Source organism: Peromyscus eremicus, chromosome 4 (genome assembly GCF_949786415.1).
Source record: "Peromyscus eremicus chromosome 4, PerEre_H2_v1, whole genome shotgun sequence".
Taxonomy (NCBI): domain Eukaryota; kingdom Metazoa; phylum Chordata; class Mammalia; order Rodentia; family Cricetidae; genus Peromyscus; species Peromyscus eremicus.
The window spans coordinates 127817005-127843014 of record NC_081419.1 but is presented as its reverse complement, the minus strand read 5'-3'; the positions used below and the strand labels follow the sequence as shown (position 1 = coordinate 127843014).

The window sequence follows — 26010 nt, the reverse complement described above, 5'->3', positions numbered from 1 at the left end:
TCAGCTTCCTGAGGGCTTCGTACTGTAAGAATTCCACCCGTCTGGGCAAGCCTGCTCCTCTGTGACTCTCCTTGGCTGGCTATGACGTGAGGACTACAGTCCTCAGCCTGTGCTTTAGAGGGGAGTGCTGCCCCTTTGGGGCTAAGAAAGGAAACACTAAGGCCCGGGCCTGAGCCATTTGGACTCATCTCATTGATAAAAACATTTATTGAGATTTATTGAGCACTTTCCAAGCCATGGGTACTGTGTGCAGCCTTCTGCACATTTCAACATACTTTGTCCTCAGGACACTCTAAGAGGTAGTACTATATTAAGTCCTGTTGTACAGGTGAGGAAATGGAGCAGAAAGAGGTTAAGTGCCTTGCTTGAGGTCACACAGGCAGATCTGAAGCCAGGGCTGGCTGGTGGCTACACTCTAAGCCCCAGGCTTAGAGATTTAGATACTCTTTCATACTTACCTTGCACAGTCCTCTAAGGAGGCCATCAGGAAGTGTTTTGGTAATGGTTCAACACACAAGGACTCCAACCACACCCAGCCAGCATAAAGGGCAGTGCGACCTGAGGCCACCCCAGGTAGCCTGGACAGGTGGGTAGAATCAACTCCGCCTTCTCTTGGAGGAGGCCCAAGTACCAGCCTCCACCAGCTAACCCCTGGGCACCGCATGTTCTGGCCATCTCTCTTACCACTGCTGTGCCCTGGAGCTACGGTGCCTGCTTCAGACCCTGTGAGTGCTGCAGGGCTCCCTAGCTGATCGCGGGGCACAGGAGGACAGCTATGGGATAGGGTTGATGCAGTAACTTCCAAAAAGGCTTGTGCCTATGGCCTTCCCCGGGAAGTCCAGCCTGGTCATTCTGACGCCTGGATGTAGACCGGGACAGCAAGCATGGCACACGCACCCTCAGCCCCGGCCTGCAGCTCGGCCAAGGCCAGGTTGGAGCCCAGACCCTCGGTGTGCCCGGGCACCACCAGCTCCGGGTCCCCGCCCACCACGATGGACAGCACTGCATCCTGCTCGAAGGGCGGCTTGCCAGGGGCAGCCTCGGGTGTGGGCCCTGCAGCCTTCAGCTCCTCCAGCCCCAGCGGGTCGGGCACCGGGTTCTCTTCCTTGTGTACACCTACGACGCTGCCACTACCGCGCGGGGCTGCTCTCCTCCGGGGAGGCCGCCGGGCTTGCAAGTCCTTGTCCTTTGTGGGGCCCAGGCGGCAGCGGTGATCCTTGAGGTATTTGTGTCGCGAGAAGCCCTTGGCACAGCCTGCGCAGCGGAACTTGTAGTTGCCTGTGTGCGCGCGCTGGTGCTCCGCCAGGTGGGCTCGGCGGCTGAAGGACTTGCTGCACAGCCCACACTTGTGGAGCTTCAGGCCTGGGGAGTGAGGGGCTGTCAGCGAGAGTTGCAGCCTCTGGCCCTACAAGCGTCTGTGTGGTCAGGCCTCGGCTGGTTCCACTGCCATCTTTCACCGTCCCTGGCACTCACTCTACCACACTGCATCCTCCTGTCCCTGGGCCTTTGCACCTGCTCCCGTGCCTGAAATAATCCTAAGCCTTGGTGAACTCTGTAGGCCACACCACCACCTTTCCCTGGATAACTAGAGGCAGCTACCTCTTCTGGGCTGCTGGCCTCACCTGTGCCCCTCAGGCCATTGCCAATGGGAGAGAGAGATGTCTTTGTAAAGCACCAAACAGTAAGAGGCTTGGTACCCAAACCCTGCTCTAAGGCCGTTTCCTACAAATCAGGGTGAGTCTGTCCAGCCCCTCCTCCACGGTGTATCTGTGCTCCGGCCCCTCCCTCCTCTGGTCTTTCCTTATCCAAGGGGCCCACACTTGTTCTCTCTTCCAGGAAAACAATTTCCCAGCTCCTCTCTCTCCTCAGGCTAGAATCTGTGGAGGACTTCCCTGATTTCCACACTAACCCTGCTGGGCCAGGCTCCTTCTGTAAATGCCTTCACCCTTCAGCCTCCTGGGGCCGGGGGGCCCAAAAGGAGCAGCTACTTGCCTGAGACCACCCACCAAGAAGCTGGTAGCACCCAGGTTCAAAGCCAAGAAGTCAAAGTCCTTGATCGACTCTCCTCCATTTCCCATTAAAAAAGAAGGGAAAAGTCTCTTGTAGCTCAGGCTGGCTTTGAACTTGCTATGAAGCCAAAGATGACCTTGAACTCTTGCTTCTAGCCCCCAAGTACTGGAACTACAATTTTACTACCATGCTCAGCTTATGTGTTGTTGGGAATCAAACCCAGGGCTTTCTTTATGCATGCTAGGCAAGTGCTCTACCAACTGAGAGACTTGCCCAGTCTACTCTCCCATTTGCAAGCTTTTAACAGAAGCAACGTTAACTTTATCTCCATGGGAATTTTTGGAGACATTTTTGATTGTTACACTAAGGGGAAGATGCCACTGACACACCATGGATGTGGGGTACGCATTAACAATAGGCGGGGAGTGGGCATGGACAGTGGATGGAGGGTGGGCATGGACGGTGGATGGAGGGTAGGCATGAACAATGGGTGGGGGTGGGCATGGACGGTGGATGGAGGGTGGGCATGGACAGTGGATGGAGGGTGGACATGGACAATGGATGGAGGGTGGGCATGGATGGTGGATGGAGGGTCTGCATGGATGGTGGATGGAAGGTCGGCATGGACGGTGGATGGAGGGTGGGCATGGACGTTGGTGGAGGGTGGGCATGGACAGTGGATGGAGGGTGGGCATGGACGGTGGATGGAGGGTCGGCATGGACAGTGGATGGGATGCTGATAGACACTCTTGCTTGCCCTGGGAAGGTGGCTTGGAGGCCACATCTTGGACGGCACTGACATACACCTCTATGTCACTGCACACTGTCCAGTTTAACTGTTTACATCTACTTCCCCTGGGACTGGGGTTACATCTAATTCACCCCTGCTGTGCCAAGGTCCCCAACACAGACCTGGCTTCTAGTTCCCATGAACACAGGAGTAGAAACCCGCTGGCTGGATTAGACCAGGCCGGGACAATATGCATCCCACAGATGCCTGCTCCTCCTCCTGAGAGCTGGATCTCGGGGAGGTTATCTTAGCCCTCCCTCCAGCAGGCCTAAGCCTCTTACCAGCGTGGGAGAGAATGTGGGCTTTCAGCTTGTCCTGCCGGTTGAACTCCTTACTGCAGCCTGTGTGCATCCTGGAACCCAGAGTCATCAGTTACGGGGGCGCCCACACCAGCCTTTGTCAGTCCGGGGGCAGCAGGGCAGCAGCGTGGGGAGCGAGCCAGGCCGGGCCCCCATACATGGAGAGAGGGCCTCAGCCCAGCCTTCCATATTGGCCCCTCCAAGGTAATCCAACCCCCCAACCCCATAAATAAGGCAGCCCCTACTTACGAGAAGGGGCATTTGTACTTCTTGAAGGGTTCGTGGATCAGCATATGTCTCTTCAGCTTGTCCTTGCGGTTGAATGCAGACTCGCACACTGAACATTTGTAGGGCTTCTCACCTGTGGGGACATGGGAACACCACATGGGTCCCATGAGCAGGAGTCTGAACCCCCAAGGAGGAGGAGCTTTTCTTTTATTTCTTTTTTGTTTTGTTTTGTTTTGTTTTGTTTTTTGAGACAGGGTTTCTCTGTGTAGTTTTGGTGCCTGTCCTGGAACTCACTCTGTAGACCAAGCTGGCCTTGAACTCACAGAGATTGGCCTGGCTCTGCCTCCCGAGTGCTGGGATTAAATAAGAAATAAGAATAAGAAAAGTTCCTCTTATTCTTCCTGACTTGGCACAGAGAATTTGGAGGGGTGTTGTTTGGTTTTTGAGAGGTTTTCACTGTGTAGCCCAAGCTGGATTGGAGTGCCCAATCCTCCTGCCTCAGCCTTCCCAAGTGCTAAGATTACAGAAATATGTCACCATGGAACTCAAGGCTTGATGTTTGCCAGGAAAGCAACACACCATAACCCCAGCTTTAAAGTATATTTCTAATTAAATATATATATAATTATTTTTATGTGTATGACGTTATTGCCTGCATGTGCAAGTCTGTGAACCATGTGCATGTGTATGTCTGATGCCCAAGGAGGCCAGAAGAGGGTGTCAGATCCCCTAGAACTGCAGTTACAGACAGTTGTGAGCCAACCTTTGGGTGCTGAGAATTGAACCTGGTCCTCTGGAAGGACAGCAAGTGTTCTTGACTGTTAAGCCATCTCTCCACCCAACCCTACCCACAGCTTACTTTTTTCTCCTTGAGACAGGGTTTCTCTGTGTCACCCTGGCTGTCCTTGAACTCACTCTGTAGACCAGGCTGGCCTCAAACTCAGAGATCTTCCTGCCTCTGCCTCCAGAGTGCTGGGATTAAAGGTGTGTGCCAACCCCCACCCCCACACCCCAGTTTATTTTCTAGGAGACAAGGTATTGATATGTTGCCTGAAAATCAACTCATATGTGACTTCCAGGCCAATCTGAGTGACAGAACAAGACCCTGCCTCAAATAAACAAAAAAGATCTGAAGTCATTTATTTGTTTCCTGCTCTAGAAAGATCTCCGGACAGGCTGGGGGAATAGCTTGGTACACATGCCTTTCTAGGAGGAAAAAGAATAACAACACCTCAGGGAAGCCAGAGGCATACAAATTTTGTTGTTATTGTGTTGTTGTTTTGTGCGTGTGTGAGCACATGTGCGTGTATGCGTGGGCCTGAATGTGGCAGCCAAAGGTAGCTGAGTGTCTTCCAACAGGGTCTCTATGTAGACCAGGCTGGCCTGGATTAAAGGATTAAAGGTGTGTACCACCATGCCTTCCCTTTCAGAATTTTCATCATCCCAAAAGCAAACTGTGCTCTAAATACATGTTTTAAACTAATACACTGTTAAGAACAAGCCCTACAAACCAACTCCTGAAAGCTTGTCAGAGAAAAACCACAGTACTGTCTACACCATTAAACCAATCTAGGACGAGCTGGAGGGAGGGAGAGTCATGTCATTCTGAAAAAAACAAAGACCTCAATACCAAAAGAAGAAAGTTATTCTCTCTCTCTCTCTCTCTCTCTCTCTCTCTCTCTCATTTCTGTGTAGCCCTGGCTGTCCTGGAACTCACTCTGTAGACTAGGCTGTCTTCAAACTCAGAGATCCGCCTGCCTCTGCCTCCCGAGTGCTGGGATTAAAGGCGTGGGCCACCACACCTGGCCTGTACCACTCTCTCCAGATCTCTGAGGGTACTTTATGCACATGACATAAACTCACAAAAACACATAAATAATTTTTTTCTAATCTGTCATTCAAACTAGGCAGTAGCTAGGGAGGGAGCTGGAAGCACTGTGTAAGCTGTGACCTGCAGGTTCTAGCATGTAGGAATTTGTTTTTATCTGGTATTGTGTTGAAAGAGAAACTCATTCTATTGCCCAGGCTTATCTCAAACCCCTGGGCCCGCCCATCTCAGCCTCCGGAGTAGCCAGGATTACAGGTGTATACCACACCCATCTAGTACTTATTTTAAAGATAAAGTGAATCCCAGGACTGGGGTGATGGCTCAGTGGATAAAATGCTTGCTGCACAAGTGTGAGCACCTGAGTCCAAATCTCCAGAACTCATGTAAAACTGGGAGGGGCCACACATCTGTAATCCTGTCCAGCTAAAAGGCGATGAGAGGTGGAGACAGATGAATCCCTGGGCATTTAAAGGCCAAAGCTGGCCTGTGTACACAGCAGTGCGCAACAACAGAGACCCCACCTAAAGCAAGGTTGAAGGTAAGCTCTAACACCCACCCAAGGCTGCCATTTGACCACACATGTATGCCACGTGCACGTACACACACACACACACCTGAATCCTGTGGCACAGACCTATAATTCTAGCACTGGGGAGGTAGAGGCAGGAGGATCAGGCCAGCCTTGGCTATGTGAGATACCATCTCTCCTTCCTCCATAAACATTTAACAATCCAAAAACTTTTCTATACCTCAAGCTGGGAACCTAGCAGAGGGGGTGGAGGGGGTCACCTACACCCATGAGGTAGTCTAGCAAGGCTGGTCTAGAAGAGCAGAGTCAAGTGCCCACTACCTGCTCCAGGGCTCACCTCTGCTCTCTTTCCTTTCTTTCTTTCGTTCTTTCTTTCTTTCTTTCTTTCCTCCCTCCCTCCCTCCTTTTCTTCCTTTCTTCCTTCCTTCCTTCTTTTCGTTTTTTTCATTTCTATTTTTTCTTTGTGTAGCCCTGGCTGTCCTGGAACTCAATCTGTAGACCAGGCTGGCCTCCAACTCACAGAGATCTGCCTACTTCTCAGGTGCTGAGATTAAAGGCGTGTACCACCACTACTCGGTTTTACTTCTGCTTTCTAGGTGATGGGATCCCCACATTCACAGGTGAGGTGGTGGAGCCCCATGTTCACAGGTGAGGTGTCAGGAGCCCCATGTTCACAGCTGAGGTGTCAGGAGCCCCATGTCCACAGGTGAGGTGTTGGAGCCCCATGTTCACAGGTGAGGTGTTGGAGCCCCATGTTCACAGGTGAGGTGTTGGAGCCCCATGTTCACAGGTGAGGTGGTGGAGCCCCATGTTCACAGGTGAGGTGGTGGAGCCCCATGTTCACAGGTGAGGAAGGAGAGTGAAGATCGGTATGGAGGGCAGGAAGAGGGATTCAGAGGAGACAAACCATTACAGATGGAAAAGGGACAAAGGAGCAGGCCAGAGAGGGGAGGGGTGGACAGGGCACTTACCTGAGTGGATGTGGGCATGCAGCTTGAGGTAGTGCTCTTTCCGGAAGAACTTCTTACAGATCTGACATCTGAACCGGCCACCACTGCCATGGGTGGGTAAGTGACGCCGTAGGTAGCGCTCACAGGGGAAGACCTGGAGAAAGACAGCATTGTGGGAGGTCAGCTTCCAGGACCCCTTCCCTCACCAGCTTTCACCTTCTGAGCTCAGGGACCCTGGTGTTGAGTTCCATGGAAACATCATCCTATCTGCCCACAGAGCTGGAGGCCAGAGGGTCAGACCCAGCCCTCCAGACATCTCGGCTCTCTAAGCACTCAAGAGCCCAGCCAAAGCACATTCCCTCTGAGTTGCAACCCAGGCTGATCTTCCTACACAAAAGACTTTCTTTCTTGGTCTCATAAACTCCTATTCATCCCTCAAGACCCAAGTCAGGTGTCAGGGCCTCTCTACAAAGCCTTCTTAACTCTCTGATGCCATGCTCGACAACTCAAACTCTGCCTCTGAATGATCATCTAAAGCATCTATTTATTTATTTATTTATTTATTTATTTATTTATTTATTTATTTATTTATTTATTTATTTATTTATTTATTTATTTGGGACAGGGTTTCTCTGTGTAGCCCTGGCTGTCCTGGAACTGGCTCTGTAGACCAGGCTGGCCTCCAAGATCTCGGATTAAAGGCGTGCGCCACCATACTTGGCTATCCAAAGTCTTCAGTCAGGTCACTGTCCCTCTCTGAGCCCGCTGTGGGGAAGATGCTGTGACACCTACCTTCTGGCAGTGTGGACAGGGGAAGCTGTGAGTGGCTGTCTGTACATGGTGCTCCAAGGCCTCAGGAGTGGAGTATTTATTCACACACTTGACACACCTAAGTGGGAAGGAAGGGAGAGATGAGCTCTAGCAAGGGCAGAGACGTCCCCCTGCTTTCCCAAAACCAACTTCAGGAGGCAAAATCCTACATGTAATCCATTCTCAAATGTGTCTATGCTTCTTTGACATTCTCTACCCTAAGTGAGCTGCTGAGACATGTGTAGGAGCCTCTCTGGTTTCCCTGCCTCATCCTGACCCTTGAAGTCCCTTATCCCCCAAGGTAGCCAGATGGTGTCTTTAAAAACGAAAATCAGGCATGGCAGAGACCTATTGGGCCCTCGTGAAAAACTCTCCCCTTCTGATGCCAATGGAGACTGAGAGCCCAATATGGCCAGCTTTGGCAAGCATTAACGTAAGCCTAGGAACTGTAGCCATGCTTTTGGATTCTCCAGAAGGTAATGTATGGTAACTGCTTTTTCAAGTATGTTTGAGAACGTGTCACCCAGACATCTTGGAGATTAAGGATAACCCTGAAGGTCACTGACCTCCTTTTTGTTAACAGTAGCATGCCAGCTAAGCCTTTTCATTTTCACAACCCTCTTCAAGCTGGTGTAGTACCTACTTTTCAGGAGTGGCTCTGTGCAACATTTATTGGCCTCCTGAAATTCATTTAGCCCCTCTTTGAAGATACCTTAAAATTTATGAGCCTGAATGTAGCCATTATGAGACCATTAGTTCTGCTCCTTGTGAGCTGCCTGTTTTTTTCTTTATGGTTCTTAGTTGTTCTTTTGCAGAGCTGCCAGCTTAAGTCGTGCTGGGATCAAGAAAAAATGGGCCTTGGCGGTTCGTGTTCCTGGAGTTGTATCCATGCCAGTGGATACCCACACGCTCCAGAAAAGAATTTGACATTGCTGTTGCCGCTATAGCAGTGGTGGCCACCACTGCTACTGTTTCTGGAATTACCATTTCATAATTGGTTACTACAGCTAGCACAGTGGAGACTGTGGCAGCAAAAGTAGCTACCACAGTTAATCTTTCATTCTATTGGGCATAATTAATTTAATTCAATAGTTATGTACATTTCGATTGGCTTTGAAAATTATAAATTTATAAACTCAAGTTCCATTTGCTTTTGGGATACCATCTTACAAGGACTCCAATTTGCAGTAAGGCTCATTAAGGAAGGGAATGGCTCAGTTGCCTTTAGCCTACTGGCTATGGGTGGGTTAGGACTTCTGTTGGTCTTTTCTGTGTCGAACACACAGATTGCAAGCCCAGCACCACTTTGAGATCTTTGGCAGCAGTTAACTCTGCAGCTCACATACGATTGAGCCTATATGATAATGAGTATTCAGAGACGGGTAATACCTGGGAGGCGCTCACCAACCTAATACAGAGCGCCTGTGTGGCCTGGGCAGGCGTCTCCATGACAGGTAAGGTGACCTGCTGACGTTCCACGCAACCTAAGTCAGAAGCTCATTTTTTAGTAAAAGGGGGACCTGTAGGGCCCTGGCCCCCGTTTTGGGTAACTGTTGCCTTGCTTGGTGACCTTGACCTTGATATCCTCCCTATGCTAATTCCCTGCCAGGTTCCACCCTCCTGAATGCTTAAGGAAAGATGCTTGTCTGTGTATCCTGCATAATGGGCGTTAACAGCTTAGATGCAAGATTGTAAAACATGGTAGCGAACTTCTGCCCTCTGGGGTTCTCCCATTGTGCTGTAAGCCCGTATTTAAGACCTCCTCCCTCCTTCAATAAATGACATGGGGGGGGAATTTATACTGTATTAAGCTGATAATAGAAAAATAAATAATAAATAAAAATGAAAATCAGGGTGGAAGAGAGGGCTCAGTGGTTAAAAGCACTGGCTGTTCACCCAGAGGACCCAGGTTCAATTCCTATCACCTACATGGCAGCTCACAACCATCTCTAGCTTCAGGGGATTTCTGGGTTCCATGGGCAAACAACAATAACAAATTAAAGAAAAAAAAATCCTTTTCTCTGTATTTCACAAAAATGTCTTTTGTAACTAGGAAGCAAATAACATCAATAAATATTTTTAAAAAAATTTTTGAGACTGTGACTCATAGGGCCCAAGCTGGCTTCAAACTTCTGTGTGAACAAGAATGACTTTGACTTCTTGCCTCTGCCTCCCAAGTATTGGGATTACAAGTGCTGTGATGTCAGGCAAGAAATCTTGTTTTCAAAAGGAAAACAAGGAGGTGGGGGTAGGTATGATAGTACATACCTATTGCACCTGGGAAGCAGAAGTAGGACTGTTGTAAATTTGAGGCTAGCCTGGGCTACATACCAAGCTCCAGGATAGTCAGGGCTATGTAGCAACACCCTGACTCAAACAACAAAAGGAAAAGAAAAGAAAACAAACAAAAAAATGAATACATCGCAGGAGTGAGAGTCACTTCAGTGGCTTGGGGACATTCCATAGGCAGGCCAAGTCTACTCAACTCCAAGGACACACAGCAACCAACCGCCAAAGCCTGGACCTCTACAAACATGATGTGGCCACCACACAAGCTCAACCTACCTACTGAGAGAGACACGTCATCCCTGTGTCCTTGTCATCCTGGGTTTCTGCATACAGCTGAATAGTACAGCAAAGAGGACTGTAGTGATCTCTTCTCTTTTTTTTAAATTTATTTATTTTTCATTTAAAATTTTTTTTTGAGACAGGGTTTCTCTGTAAGTCTTAGCTGTCCTGGAACTCACTTTGTAGACCAGGCTAGCCTTGAACTCACAGAGATCTGCCTGCCTCTGCCTCTCGAGTGCTGGTATTAAAGGTGTGTGCCACCAGCGCCCGGCTGTAGTGATCTCTTATTGAGCACCTCCTGTATTCCAAGGACCATGTCTACATGCTTGGTAAATTCTCTTATTTGACCCTTATGAAGAATCCAGGAGAAAGCTAAGCACAGTGTACTGGCCTATAATCCCAGCTCTCAGGGAGCTGAGGCAAGAGAGTCACTTCAAAGTCAATGACAACTTCAGCTACCTAGTGAACTGAAGGTCAGCCTGGGAGACCCTAACTGGAAACAAAAAAATGGAGGAGGGAGGTCTAGGTATATAACTGAACAGGTAGAGTGCTTGCCTAACACCCACAAGGCTCTTGGTTTGGTCCCAACACTGCATAATGGAGGTATGGTGGAACAGCACTCAGGAGGTAATGGCAGAAACATCAGAAGTTCAAGGTCATCCTCAGCTACATAGTGAGTTCAAGACCAGCCTGGGCTACATAGGAGTACTTGAGAGAAATGGAGACAAAGTAATCAAGGGTCACCCATGGCTCTGCAGTGAAATCAGCCAGGACTCCATGCGGTATTGATGGGGGAGGGCAGTGACATGGGGACAGGTCCTGTTCTAACAGGCTAAGCATCATCAGGACCCCTTACCACAGGTAAGGGGACTGAGGCTGACAGCAGTTCAACACTTTCTCCAAAGTCAAGCATTGGCCCAAGTCAGCTTGGGATCTGAGCACAGGCAGGTGGCTCCATAGTCCTTGTCATTACCCTCAGGCAACCCTGAAGCAGCTGCCTCCTGAGCTATTTGAGGGCAGGTTGGCAGCATTTCAGCACAGTGTACAAAAAGCATTTGTTCACGCACCCGTCTCCCTGAGCAACAAAGATCTTGGCTCAAAGATCTGCACTTACTTATCTTAATCCCAGAAGCCTCATCCAGAAGTTTCTGAGGTAACAGAGGTCACCAGACAAATCCCTACAGGTACAAGTTTATATGAAATACAAAAGCCATTCCAACATGAAAATATTTAGTGGAGGGTGTCCCATACAGATACCTGTCACCACTTGTCCCCATAGGCTCAGGACTGTTTGTGAAACACCTGCTCTCAACCAGCAGCCAGCAAAGGGGCGGGAAAAAGCCCAAAGGGCAGAAGCATGATGGTGAGTATCTGCAGAACACACCTGTCTAGAGGAGGCCCAGAAAACACAGGGGGATACTCTATAGACCAGTGATGATGGAACAGACAGCTTCAGGAGGAAAAAGCTGAAGATCTATGTGGCAACCTCATTTCCGACAAGAGAACCCAGAACATCAGTGTTTTTAACAGCTGAGCCATCTCTCCAGTCCTAGAACGCTAGTTTTTTAAGACTGTTTTCTGTGTATGTGTGTAAGCCTGCATGAATTTATGTGCACCTTGTGCCTGCAGAAGCCCACAGAGGCCAGAAGAGGGCACCAGATCCCTCTTCTGTTACAGGCAGTTGCGAACCACCATGTGTGGGTTGGGAACTGAACCTAGGTCCTCCGCAAATATTCTTAACCACTGACCCATCGCTCCAGCTCTCAACTTTTTTTTTTCCTCTCTTTTTTTTTTTTTTTTTTTTTTTTGAGACAGGGTTTCTCTGTGTAACAGCCCTAGCTGTCCTGGAACTTGCTTTGTAGACCAGGCTGGTCTCGAACTCACAAAGATCCATCTGCTTCTGCCTCCGTAGGGCAGGGATTAAAGGTATGCACCACTATGCCCAGCTAATGTTGTTTTTTTTCCTTTTCTTTTATATTTATTTATTTTGTGCATGTATGTGCCAGTGGGGGTGAGAGAACAATCCTTTCCCTCCACCATGTTGGGTCTTATGAATCAAACCCAGGCCGTGAGGCTCGGTAGCAAGCACCTGTACTCACTGAGCCATCTTTCTGGCCCCTAGTTACCCTTCTCAAGGTTGTTTCTATGATAAATGCTGAGAAGTGAAGAGTGGTCTAAGAAGAGTCAGTATCGTTCTTTCCCACTTGCGCCAAAACACTCAGACACTCCAGGCTGGACCCCAGCTTTTAGCCTCAGTTTCCCTTTGCGATATGTGCCCACTGATCTGGCGTGGCTGGTGGCATGCACACATACTTGTAGACGGTGCTGTCCTTCTTGGGGCTGTGCTGCGGCAGGAGGCTGTGGGAGTACTGGTGCACGCCCAGGTCATACAGAGAGGGGAAGTCTTTGCTGCAGAGATGGCAGCGGTAGCTCAGCTCCTCCTGGTGGCTTCTGATGTGCTCCAGAAAGGTGTCCAGCTTGGGGAACATCTGGGCACAGCTTTTGACCACGCACTTGTACACCTTGGGAGGAGACACTGGGAGTGAGAAAGGTGGAAGTCGCCTCCACTGCTACCCCTACCCCGTGACCCTGGCATGAGGCTATAAACACTGCTATGAACAACCTGCCAGCTGTTCCCTGGTCCCCACAGATGAAACCAGGGCCTCCCAAATTCCAGGCAAGCAGCCTCCCATTGAGTTTTATCTCTAGCTCTCTTTTTACTTTCTAGTTTGATAGAAGTGCTCACTAAGTTCGCCCAGGCTGGTTTTGAACTCACTCTGTAGCTCAGTCAGGCCTTGAATTGAGACTCTCTTGGATGAGCCTCCTGAGGATCATAGACTGGCTCAGTTCCTGGCTTCACTATGATTGCAGGGTTCTCTTCTCTTGGCCAGTTACCTTTCCCTAAGGCTTTGTGAAGCCTGAATGTATCCATAAAAATTACCCAAGACCTGAAAATACAGTGAAGGGTGACACTATACCCTTTCTTTGTCACGGTCTCAAACGAGTGGCCATTGTTAGTTGAGGGCAGTGGTGCACGCCTGTAATCCCAGCACTTGGGAAGAAAAGGCAGGAAAAGGAAAGGTCCAGGATCACAAGCGGTAGGGCTGGAGCCATACCTCAGCCATTAGGAGGGTTAGGAGCACTTGTTGCAAGGGCTCAGGTTCAATTCCCAGCACTCACATGGTAGTTCATAACCATAACTCCAGTTGCAGGAAATCTAGGCCTTCTTCTGACCTCCAGGGTACCAGGCATATACATGATGTACATACATACACACAGCAAATCACTCATACACCTAAAATAGAGTAAATAAACCTTTAAAAATTAAAAGATAATCCTTAGCAACAGGGCAAGTTCACAGCTGGCTTGAACTATGAGACTCCATATCAAAGAAGGAGGAGGAGGAGGAGAAAAAAAAGAAAAATTGAGAGGCAGGGCATGTGACCTGGCGGATGCTGGTGGCCCGGACATGTTACTTACTCCCAATAGAACTTCTCAGATGACATTCGTCTGGGGATCATCTTTGGAACTGCTACCTAACAAACTTCCCTCGGTCCTCTCACTCCTTGGGGACATGGCTAGTTTTGACTATTTAGTATTGACTTAGGACCCAGACTCTCAAGTTCAATGCTAATTTGTTAAAAAAGAAATCCAACAGAAATGATTTTTGTGTGTATGTGTGTGATGCTACGGATATAACTCAGGGCCTTGCACATGTAAGTGCTCGGCCCCTGAGCCATGTCCCTGTTCCTAATGTGAGGGATTTTGTTGTTGGTAGACAGAAGAGGTAACTCCAAAGGTTATGGATGAGACATTAACGAAATTTGTGTCTACCTTAGCCATCTGATGTGGGGACAGTCAAATGCAGGAGGCATGTATCACATGCTCTTGTGAACTGTATTATCATTTTCACTGCTTCTTTCCTGATCTATGTGACATTCTGACATATGTCTAGTCTCATTTCTATAAGAAATACACTTTTAATATTTTGAAAATTCAAGCAGTTATCAATATTTCTCAGGTGCTTACACAGTATCAAACCCTCTTTATTCCTAACGAAGTCAACTCCAATTAGCCCAGGGTACCAACAGACAGGGTGAAACCCCTGGTCCTCCTGACAGCCTTAAATCTAGTGACAGCCATGTCTTGGCAATGGTATGCAGGCAACTGTCTTTGGGGAGATCATCCCTCCCAAAACAAAATGGCAAAAGCCTGCAAGCAGGAATCCCTTCTGCCTTTTGCATTTATCTTGACTGGAATATAAATGTGGTAGATGGAGACACAGCAACCCTTCTGCAGCTCTGATAGTGAACACCACAAGCTAAGGATACTAGAGCAGAGAGTCAGAAGCCTGGCCCCAGATGACATGCCTAGCCTGCAAGACAAGCCCAATACTGCTAATTTCAGGCCTATTTTGATAGGAGAGAAATAAAACCCCAACTACTGCTGGGCGGTGGTGGCATACGCCTTTAATCCCAGCACTCGGGAGGCAGAGCCAGGTGGATCTCTGTGAGTTCGAGGCCAGCCTGGACTACCAAGTGAGTTCCAGGAAAGGCGCAAAGCTACACAGAGAAACCCTGTCTCGAAAAACCAAAAAAAAAAAAAAAAAAAGGAAAAAAAAAAAAGGAAAACCCCAACTACTGGCCAGTCTTTATCACTGTACACATATTAATAGTCTCCTACATGGTAAGAGCAGGCTCTGGAGCTGGGGACAAAGCCAGGTTGGTCCCGTTGGCAGCTGGCTTGGCTAGCATGCATGAAGCCCAATTTCAGCGCTTGGAGGACAGAACTTCAAGGTCATCCTCAGAGCACATATGTGCATGCACCTGTGAGTACAGGTACCCTCAGAGGTCAGAAGAGGGCGTCATCCCCTGGAGCTGGACTTATAGGCAGTTGTGAGCCACCTGATGTGGGTGCTGGGAAATGAACTCAGTGCTCTTAACCACTGAGCCACAGCTCCAGCCCCATGAACCCCTGTCTTAAAACAAAAACAAAAACAAAACAAAACTCTCTGATCCATAAGAAATGTAGAGAATTCTTCTAGGAAAGGTTTCCATTGCTCATACTATGACTGGATTTTCTACAAACGGTGACCCTGACGGGACAGTGAGATGGTTCAGCAGGTAAAGGCACTTGCCACTGAACCTGACAATCTCACCTCAATTTCTGGGACTCCCACGGCAAGAGGAGAGAACCAACTCCCACAAGTTGTCCTCTGACCTTCACACTGTCCATGGCACTTGCACACACACACACACACACACACACACACACACACACACACACGCGCACACACACACCACAAAGGTCAGAAGTAGAGCACAGATCATGGTGGTGCTCACCTTTAATCTCAGCACTCAGGAGGCAGAAGCAGGCAGATCTCTGCAAATTTGAGGCTGGCCTGGTCTACACAGCCAGTCAGCTGTTCCATTCAGCCTGGGCTACAGTGAGAAACTGTCTCTACAAAAAACGGGGGAAGGGCAGCAAGCAGGAGGTAAGCCACGACAGAGGACAAGGCCACACCTTATGATGACAGCCTTGAACCTGAGCTGAGTGCCCGTCCTGGTTCAGCTTCCTGCCAGGTCAGATGACAAACTTCCTAACGGTTTAACCTAACTGACTGTCATTCCTCCAGGAATCTATCTTCAGGACAAATAACCATGGAAAAGGCTGGCCTAATCCCTGTCCCCTTCCAGGCAGCACCGGTGACCCCAGTGCCATCAGGCTCAGAAATGGGCAGCTGTGCCCTCTGCTCTCACGCCCACCCACCTGTTCCTTCTTGTGCTGGATCATGTGGGACTTGAGCTGGAAGTAGGTGCTGAACTTGCTGGGGCAGAACTGGCACAGGTAGGAACTGTCGATGAGGACCACCTGCTTGGCCTCCGGCTTGCCACCTTCGTCCTCGCCTGCCGTGGGCAAGGCCTGGGGCTGCGTGGTGCTGGACAGGGTCTGGCCCAACCCTATGCAGAAAGAAAGTCACAGGGAAGGGTTTCAAGGTAGGCAGGACAAGAGCCACACCATGCAGGAGGGCTCCTGGGACACCTACTGCAGACTTACTGTCAAACGCCGTATTCAGGACTGTACTTAGTCAGCCTATGTGCTCCAGCATAGCCAGACAAGATGCTAAAATACTAACATACATTCTTTATTTTATTTTTTTCAGCCAGGGTCTTATGTAGTCCAGGCTGGCCTCAAATATGCTATGCAGCCAAAGATGACCTTGAACTTCTGATCCTCCTCCACTATCTCCCAAATGCTGGGATTACAAGTCTGTGCCACCACATCAGTTTATATAGTGCTGGGGACTGAACCCAGGGCATCCTGCATAAAGGCAAACACTCTATCCTGAGGTGCATCCACAGCCCTTGAAATACATTCTGACTGAGAGACAGCTAGTGACCTCTGCCCCACTCTCTACCATCTCAGACTCTGACCTCTCCATGGGTGTTACAAACTGAACACTCATAGGCATACTCAGGCTGTCTCCCAGGCCTTTCTTTTTTTTTTTTTTTTTTTTCAGCAGTAGAGGGTTTATTTAGCATTCCCGAGGTCCTCAGTTCAAAGCCTTGTGCTACCACCAAAAAATCAGATAAAATTGCAGAGTTTTCAGATCCTTCAGCAGCGTGGCTTATAACTCTGTCTAAGGATTTCTGGGGGTTCCTAGGAAGTACTAATCCCCACTGCATCTCCCAGGGAGGGGACTGAGTCAGACCGTGTGATCTGACTTGGACTTGGACTTACTTACCTGATTTTTAGAGTGACAGGAAGCTCCTATTAGTCTATTTCCCCTCAGCCTGCTATGAAGCTTGACTTTGAAGATGACTCTTAATAGATAAAGACATTATCATACTCTATCATAGTGCACTACATGTGTCCATACCTAGTAGTGACTAAAGAGAAAATGCCATGTCCCTCCGGGAAACATGATCTGTCTGGACCTTGGTGGCTTCACTCATAAAAAATGGGGATAATGGCATCTACTCTAATAGAGTTGGGGCAATAAAATGAATGATGCACATGTGTCTGGAACAACATGGGTCTGTTGTAGGGTCCTGTCAGTGCTGACATCATCATCAACATCATCACCACCATCACCATCACATGGCAAGAAGGGAATCGAGGCGGGCATGGCTATCTCCTGATTCCTCTCCCAGGCCTTTCTAAAACTTCCCTTTGCTTTGTCATTCTTTGCTAGCTAGAGCATCCCTCCCTGTCCCTGACAGCAGAACCCTGATCCTTCACCTCTGCAGCCCACGGCCTGGCACACAGTAGGCTCCATAATGTGTGCTGAGTAGGTGGCCTCTGCTGCTGGGCCTGCAGAAGTTCAGAAAGCAAGAACCCCGGAGCAAAAGAGGGCCAGCTCCAACAGCACCAGTGGGTCTGACAAAAGTGGTCCCCTGGCACTTGCCTAGCAAATGTGGCTGGCATGTGGCTGGGGCTGCTTGCCCTGGTGCTTGGGTGGAAAGAACTCTGGCTCTGGCTCTACACTGTCCTATACAGTGGCCACAAGTCATAGGTGACAAGTAAGAGCTGGAAGACAGCCAGTCCCAGATTTAAAAAATTTAGTAAGCAAATATATACAATGTTTCCATATGACTTTGGGGTGTTGTGTGTTGTGGAATATCCCTTTATACTGTGTGAAGATGTGTCACTGTGATTGGTTCAATAAAGAGCTGAACGGCCAATAGCTAGGTAGGAGGTATAGGTGGGATTTCTGTACAGAGAGGGCTCTGAGAGGAAGAAAGGCAGAATCGCCAGCTGATCACAGAGGAAACAGGATGAGCAATACAGAGCAAAGGTAACCAAGCCTCGTAAAAGAACATAGATTAAAAGATACGGGTTAAATTAAGTCATAAGAACCAGTTAGGAACAAGCCTAAGCTAAGGCCGAGCTTTCATAATTATTAAGAAGTCTCTGTGTTGTTTTTTGTGAGCTGGTGGCCCAAAGAAAAATCCATTTACAGGGTGTGGCTCTGTGGAAGAGCAGAAGGGCCCAGGTTCCAGACTCAACTCCAAAAAGAACAAGGAACCTCAACGATTCCTTTATGTTACCTGCGAGACAACAGTATATCAGGTTCAGTAAAATATATTAACTTTATCTCAAATTTTATTTTATTTTATTTCACTTATGCGTGTCTATGTGTCTGTGTGAGTGGGTGCTGGAGAGAGTCAGAAGGAGGCGTCAGATCCCTTGGAGTTGTAGTTACAGACATTTGTAAGCCACCTGATGTGGGTGCTGGGATCGGAACTCAGGTCTTCATGATTGAACAGTAAGGACTCTTGACTGCTAAGCCATCTCTATAGCCTCCTGTTTTGTTTTTCTGAGATAAGATTTTGCTATGTAGCTCAGGCTGGCCTCAAATTCACAATCCTCCTGCCTCAGCCTCCCAAGTACTAGGATTATAGGCATGTGCTATCATGTTGGGCTACTGAAAACTTCAAATTACATTATGGTACTCACGTGAATCTCTACTGAGAGTTCTATTTATCAACCTAGTGAGTCTCCAACCCCTATGTGAGAGAAGTAAACCAGTGTTTAGACAGGACTGTTAGCTTGGGAGTACCCGAAGGTTTGGATGAATGAGACTCCCATAGAACATCTGAAGAGCAGCTGCCCACTGAGATTGAATGGTTTCAACTGCTGACTACAGGGACTGCCTGGAGCACTGAAAATGGATTCTGAGGGCTAGTAATGGAGCTCAGCAGACTAGTGCTTGCCCTGGCCAGCAGTAGTACACGTCCTTCATCCCAGCACTCGGGAAGCAGAGCCAGGAGGATCTCAGTGAGTTACAGGCCAGCCTGGTCTACAGAGCGAGACCCAGGACAGGCACCAAAACTACACAAAGAAACCCTGTCTCAAAAAACCAACCAACCAACCAAACAAACAAACAAACAATTCAACCTCTGGCACCACGAAGAACCAGCTAAAGTAGCCAGGTGGTGGTGGTGGTGCACACCTTTAATTCTAGCACTTGGGAGGCAGAGGCAGGTGGATCTCTGTGAGTTTGAGGCCAGCATGGTCTACTGAGTGACAGGACAGCCAGGGCTACACAGTGAAAACATGTCTTGAAAAATAAAAAACAACAACAAAACAAAACAAAAGTAGCTCAGGTCTGAGGTAATCATTGTAGACAAATTTCTAAACAGTCTTTTAAATAAGAAACACAGAGCCAAATACAGGGGTGAAAGCCGTAGAGATCAGAGAAATAGGAATAGCTATCAATTAACCTTAGCTCACCATGCCGCTGTAGCTTCCAAAAAGAACTAGCTTCTTCCTGTCTAACCTTTGCCTTTATTGCCTTGCTGTTCTGCCTTCTCATTATTATATTATATCCTTCTGAGGTCTTTGATGTAGTTGAAGACTAGACAGTTATAACTTTTCTTAGTTATGATAAAAGATAAGTTAGATATGAAACCTTAGACTTAACAAATATAGGATTAATAGAATATTTTCTTTGAATTTGCCAAATATAAGTGGACTGGATATTGTAACTGTGATTCTTGCTTGATAACTGTTCTATTATATGTAAATTTACTATGTTAAAGTTGAAACCTTCCTTTTTGAAAAAAAAGAAAAGGGGAAATGCTGTGGCTAGCTTTCTGTATGCTGTGAAAATGTGTTGCTCCAAATTGGTTGATAAATAAAATGCTGATTGGCCAGTAGCCAGGCAGGAAGTATAGGCGGGATAAGCAGACAAGGAGAATTCTAGGAGAGGAAGGCTGAGTCAGCCCACTGTTCAGGGAGCAGCATGTAATGGCACACAGGTAAAGCCACGGAAAACGTGATCACATATAGATTAACAGAAATGGGCTGAGTTTAAGTGTAAGAGCTAGTCAGTAGTTAGCCTGAGCTAATGGCTGAGCAGTTTTAATTAATATTAAGCTTCTGTGTGTTCATTTGGGTCTGAGCAGCTGCAGGACTGTGGTACTGTGGGAGCCAGGTGGGACCAAGAAAACTTCAGCTACAAATCATAGCACTCAGCAGGCAGAGACAGGAGGAGTAGGTGTTCAAGGTCATTCTCAGCTACATAGAAAGTTCCAGGCTAGCTCATGCTACATGAGCCCCAGGGGAGGGGGGAGGGTATAGGGAGAGGAAGGAAGGGAGGGAGGAAATAGATTCTAATATGGGATCCAGGGCCAGCCAGAAACAGATAGTAATTAATTAGTGAGTGATATCTCCATCTGCCCAGCACAGTATTAGAGTAATGTCACATATATTATATACGTGGCATCCTTCCTCTCACCCCATGCCCCTTCTTTAGATAGGCTGCTGTACAGCACAGACTGGACTCGGACTCCTGATCCTCCCATCTCAGGTTCACCGAGGCTGGGATGATACGTGTACACCACACCCAGCTCTCCAGGTTCCATTTCACAGATAAAGCAGGCTGAAGTCATGGAAGTCACCCAACTAGCAACAAAATCTATGAGGCTGGGGCTGGGCATGGTGCTGAGACCCTGGGTTTGGTCCCCAGTACCACAGACAATCAGACAGCACCTTTGGAGCTCCAGAAGTGATGAGCTGGGAGAGCGGCTCCACCCACTCCACTCACCCGTGTCTTCCTCTTCTTGTCTGCTGGGGTTCAAAGCCATGACCTGTACTGTGACAGAGTTTCGAGAGATGGTGCCACCACTGCGCCCTGGAGGCCACACCTTATGAGTCTGCATGTGCTTCTTGACATTAGACTTCTGGGCAAAGGCGCGGCCACACGCAATGCACTGGAAGGGTTTTTCTCCCGTGTGGCTGTGGGAACAAGGTCAGTCAGCATTCTTGTGTAGAAACAGGGACGTGGTCTCTACCCAGGAGCTCACAGCAACCAGGAAGGCCTAGAGATGCTGCCGGCCATCACCCCGACAGCACCAGGACCTGTTCTCCCGCCAGGGTAGGCAGACCAAAGGTAGAAACCTAGCTCTTGAGCTGCTCAGTCAGCAGACCTTCTCCATGGCCACCTCACATTTGAGATGACCGATTTCCTGACTGTTGAAACATCAAGTAGGAAACGTGTGTGTGTGTGTGTGTGTGTGTGTGTGTGTGTGTGTGTGTGCAGGCATGAATGTGCCACAGTGCCACAGTGCCACAGCACATGTGTGGCAGTCAAAGGACATCTTGTAGGTGGGAGTTGGTTCTCTTCTACCATGTCGATCACCAGAAATTTAACCCACGTTATTGGGCTTGGTAGCAAATCCTTTACCTATGGAGCCATCTCCTCAAACTCACAGAGATCCACCTGCCTCTGCCTCCAGAGTGCTGGGATTAAAGGTGTGTGCCACCATGCCCAGCTTTTAAAATAATTTTGAGAAGCTCCCTATTGGTTATCATTGAATATGGAACATCATTTTTTATGAATACTTATGTATTGAGAATGCAGTAATGGGGGCTGGAGAGATGGCTCAGGGGTTAAGAGCACTGGCTGCTCTTCCAGAGGACCCGGATTCAATTCCCAGCATCCACATGGCAGCTCACAGCTGTCTGTAATTTCAGTTCCAGGGACTTGACACCCTTACACAGACATGTATGCAGGCAAAACACCAATGCACATTAAAATAAACAAATCTTGAAAAAACAAGTTAATTGATTTAAAAAAGTGAAATGCAGTAATGGAAAAACTCAGTGATTATAAAAACAATGTCACTGAAGATCCAAAGTGGCACCACCTGGTAAGGTAAATACCAGCCGTGCAGGACCAGTCACACTTGGCTACATGACAGTGAAATTTGAAAGTCAGTTTCTCAGCGGCCCTAGCCAAGTACTAATAGTCACTCGAGGTTAACAGTGCCAATTTGGACATTTTCAGTATTGCCAAATGTTCCCCATGACATCCAGGTTGCTTCCAGCAACATTTGGCAATGTTTGAAAACATTTTTAACTGTCACAGCTGTGGGCAGAGGTGGTGGTGACATCTCCTCTCAGAAGCTGAGGACAGTGTGAAATATTCCACAAAGTACAGTCAGCATGACTCCGACCCCAGGCCCCAGTCCCAATAATGCCAGAGTTGGGAGGCCCTGATCTAGACAGAAGTCGTGCTCTGTGTCTGGAACCTAGGACAGGCCCTTGGTTCTCTCTCTCTCTCTCTCTCTCTCTCTCTCTCTCTCTCTCTCTCTCTCTCTCTCTCTCTCAGAAATGAACAAATTCATGGCAGGTGTTAAAGACAGACTAGCCCAAACCCGAGACTTCTGCCAGTGACTCTTTAGGGATCGAAGCCGAAATCATCTCACCACATCGTTCTGAATTTTCCAACACCAGAGCCATGACTGACCCCAAATTCCCCCACATACTAATGTATCCCATTGTGAGGAGCTGCTGAGCCTGCCCACCCTACCATTTCACAGGTGGACTCCACATTCTTGGGGCAAGAAGGATCCTCTTTAGTGAGCTATCCTGACACATCTGACAGCCTGCAGGCTGACCCTTGTGCAGCCGGAAGACAGGCAGCCTCATGTGTGTGCAAAGCCTCTCTCAGTTCAAGGGTACCCACCATACAGACATGCCAATCTTCCTGTCTCAGTGGGTGTGCCTGGCCCTTGGATTTGAGAAGAATATGGGGAACCCTTCTCCTCTGCACAGCTCGTCTACAGATGGACACAGGGCCTGAGAAGGGGGCCTCACTTCCCTCCACCGCAGGTGGCCCCTAGTCGGAGCTGTGCTGGAGCCCCCTGCCCACAGGGCTACCTGGCAGCTACCTTCGGATGTGTTGCTGAAGGTCGAAGTTTTTAGTAAATGACTTGTCACAGTAGGAGCATTTCAGTTTCTGGGCCTTTGGCTTCCCTGCAGCTGAAAAGACAAGAAAGGAGAGGAATGGTCAGGCTGGGGGCCCAGTTGAGGGGACAGGGGAAACCTCCAACCATTTCTCCCCTGTGCCTGACAGACAGCATGTGCCCTGGCACATCTCCATCTGTGTGTAGACAGTAGAAGAGGAAAAGCCCAAGATTCGCTCTGGAGGGAAAGCCGGACAAAGCTCCCTCTAAGGCTTTCTCTGCTCATGATGAAATCCACCATCTCTGCTATGGCTTTCAGCACTCCGTGTCCTCTGTATCTGCCAACTTCAGAATTCCCTCCATCCTGCAATGGACTCCTTGCTAATCTTGATGCCCCCAAGCATGGTCTCATCCCAGGACTTTGTACCTGCTGGTTCCCTTGCCAGGAAAACTTGCCCCTCAATACCTACATGACTACTTCCTTCCATCTGGATAGGTAGGCTGCGTCCTTTTCTACCCTATAATCTCCTTCCTAGAGAAACTCATAAATACCGACTTATTTCCTCCCCATCTCTCTCATTAAACTGTGAGTGACTGACAGTGGAGGAGATCCTGGACCAAGCCCTAAATCCCCAGTGGGTGATGCACTGATATTAATGCATTTTCAGCAAGAAGGGAAAAAAGGAGAGGTTGAAAGGGAAGCCCTTAAAACTCCTAGTTGAGCACACTTTTAATCCCAGCACTCAGGGAGGCAGAGGCAGGTGTGAGTGTGAGGCCAGCGAGTTCCAGGACAGCCAAGGCTGCACAGAGAAACCCTGTCTTGAAAAAAACAAAACCAACCAACCAAACAACAACAACAAAAACATTCCCGGTTCCTTTCCCTACCACATCTACTCTCTGGCTCTGACTCTGCTCTGACTCCATATTTCGGCCACAACGGGTGTAACTGGTAGCCACTTCTGCCTCCTTCCCGCTGCTGTGGGATGTTCTGTATGGCAAATGTGTTGCTAATTAGTCAATAAATAAAACACTGATTGGCCATTGGCTAGGCAGGAAGTGTAGGCGGGACAAGGAGGAGAATAAGGCTGGGAAGTGGAAGGCTGAGTCAGAGAGACACTGCCAGCCGCCACGATGAGAAACAGCATGTGAAGATGCTAGTAAGCCACGAGCCATGTGGCAAGGTATAGATTTATAGAAATGGATTAATTTAAGCTATAAGAACAGTTAGCAAGAAGCCTGCCACGGTCATACAGTTTGTAACCAATATAAGTCTCTGTGTTTACTTGGTCGGGTCTGAGTGTCTGTGGGACTGGCAGGTGAGAGAGATTTGTCCTGACTGTGGGCCAGGCAGGAAAACTCTAGCTACACCCCGCTCCTGGCTAAGACAAACATTTGCTAACTTCCGTTATAGCTAAGCATGGCCACATGACTATATATGAAGAAAGTCTCATACAGGACTCCTGGAAGCTGGGAGATTCCCCTTGTACCCTTCTCTTCCTCCTCTTTCGTACTGTCTGGAATACGAAATTGATGATTGGCATTGCAGCAGTCACCTTGGGTGACAAGGCACCCTGACAAACAAAGCCATGCTCCAGGGTCAGAGAAACAGAACAACAGAAGTAACATGGCTGCTTGGTGACCATGGCACAGAATTCCCCGATTTTCTGCTCCTGGTCTAAGGAAAGAAAACCCTTATCATTCTGAAGTCACCGCCAGTTCAAGTTTTCCAGTACACGGCACCAAACTCAACCCTACCCATCTTTACAGCAAAGACTAGAACCAACCAGCCTGTGGGGAGGCCAATGCCAAGGGAAGATGCCCAGGGAGGGTGGGCGGCCAACCTTCTGGGAGTCCATTGGCACCTTTAGAACGTCTGGTCTTCAGCGTTGGTGAGGAGTCAAAGGTGGCCACTGTGTCCCCAGCTGCACTGGTCATGGGGGCAGTGGAGCCGGGTCCTTTTGGTTTGAATTCCTGCTTGCCAGGGCTGTACACTGGGGGTGTGGGGTACACCGGAGCTTCCACACACTGGTTTGGCACCTAGAAGGACAGCACTGTGAGGGGGGAGATCCTCAGAAGGGACAGGATAAGGGGACCCTTAGGGGACCGTCACTGTGGTCCTAGCTGCTTTCAATCACTGCCATTCCATCAGCACCCAAGCTTGCACCTGCCTCACCCAGGCAATTACTCCCAAGACCCCTTAGAGCTTCACGAATTGGGCCAGTAAGATGGTTCAGTGGGTAAAGGCCTTTGCTACCAAGACTCATGACCCGAGTTCCATCCCCTGAGCCCACAGGGTAGAAGGAGCGTGAATTCTCACAAGTTGTCCTCTGACTTACACACACATGCCCCCATCCACTAAATAAGTGAAAGAAATGAAGAGACAGACAGACAGACGGCCAGACATGCTAGCATATGTGTGTATACACCACACACACACACACACACACACACACACACACACACACACACACACGCACACACACAGAAAAAGAACAAACTTCATGAAGCAGCTTTGCGGCTCAGCTGTCTGGGTTTAAACCCAGACTCTGCTACATGGCCCCTACGCGGCCCTCCCACAGTTTGTGTGTCCCATCTGTAGACTGCACGCTTTGATTAAAGCCCTCCTCTCCCTGACACAGGGGCTCATGAGAAGAATGCTGGGTCTGCCTTTATTCTCCGTGGTGACCTTGGCACAGGGTCCGGCGTGACTGTGCCCAGTGTCCCCGACCACTCCACCACACCACGGCCTCTGCTCACCTCCAGGGGTGGGTAGGGCTGCATCCCCAGTGCCTGGATCTCCACTGTTCCATTCCCTGCCATGGGCGCAGCAGCGCTGTACACCTCCACCACACTGTTCCCAACAGGGTTGGACCGCCCAGAAGGGCCCAGGGTCTGGGGAGGAGGAGGTGGAGGTTGGGGAGGCGGGGGCAAGGGTGGAGGGGGTGGAGGAGGCGGTGGAGGCTGGCTGAGGTAGTTGGGCACTGGATGCATGTTCAAGCTGTTCTGCAATCACAAGAGAAAACGACAGTGTTGAAGTGGTTCGTCAGCCAGGAAAGCTTTAGCCAGCGCGTGGGAAGGACGGTAACGCACTGGGCAGCTCAGAGGACAGTACTGAGACAGGGAAAGAAACAAAGACCTGGGAGAATGTCAGGGACGTCAGCTCGGGGCTGCTCCTCTTCTCTAGGGAGGTCGGCTAAGCTAGCCTGCCTTGGGGATACTGTGTCAACAGCGGAGGCCTACCAAGGCCATTGCATAAAAGAAAAAGAAAAGTTTGTAAAGCAGGACTGGCTCTTGACTGGCGAC

The 26010-nt window shown here is 48.9% G+C and overlaps 1 protein-coding gene across 2 annotated transcripts in view; it reads right to left on the bottom strand.

Annotated features, from left to right (window-relative positions):
- Positions 1 to 227: 227 nt before the first annotated feature.
- The window catches only part of Znf341 (zinc finger protein 341), a 36879-nt gene continuing 11096 nt past the window's right edge, over positions 228 to 26010 (bottom strand). For both annotated transcript variants that reach the window (XM_059261692.1, XM_059261693.1), the window contains 11 exons: positions 25465 to 25710; positions 24549 to 24744; positions 22693 to 22783; positions 20565 to 20755; positions 15782 to 15972; positions 12326 to 12534; positions 7427 to 7523; positions 6656 to 6788; positions 3349 to 3460; positions 3082 to 3152; positions 228 to 1362 (listed from right to left, as the gene is read on the bottom strand). In XM_059261692.1, coding sequence (XP_059117675.1) covers positions 848 to 1362; positions 3082 to 3152; positions 3349 to 3460; positions 6656 to 6788; positions 7427 to 7523; positions 12326 to 12534; positions 15782 to 15972; positions 20565 to 20755; positions 22693 to 22783; positions 24549 to 24744; positions 25465 to 25710 — 2052 coding nt within the window. In that variant the 3' untranslated portion in view covers positions 228 to 847. The remainder of the gene's footprint in view (positions 1363 to 3081; positions 3153 to 3348; positions 3461 to 6655; positions 6789 to 7426; positions 7524 to 12325; positions 12535 to 15781; positions 15973 to 20564; positions 20756 to 22692; positions 22784 to 24548; positions 24745 to 25464; positions 25711 to 26010) is intronic.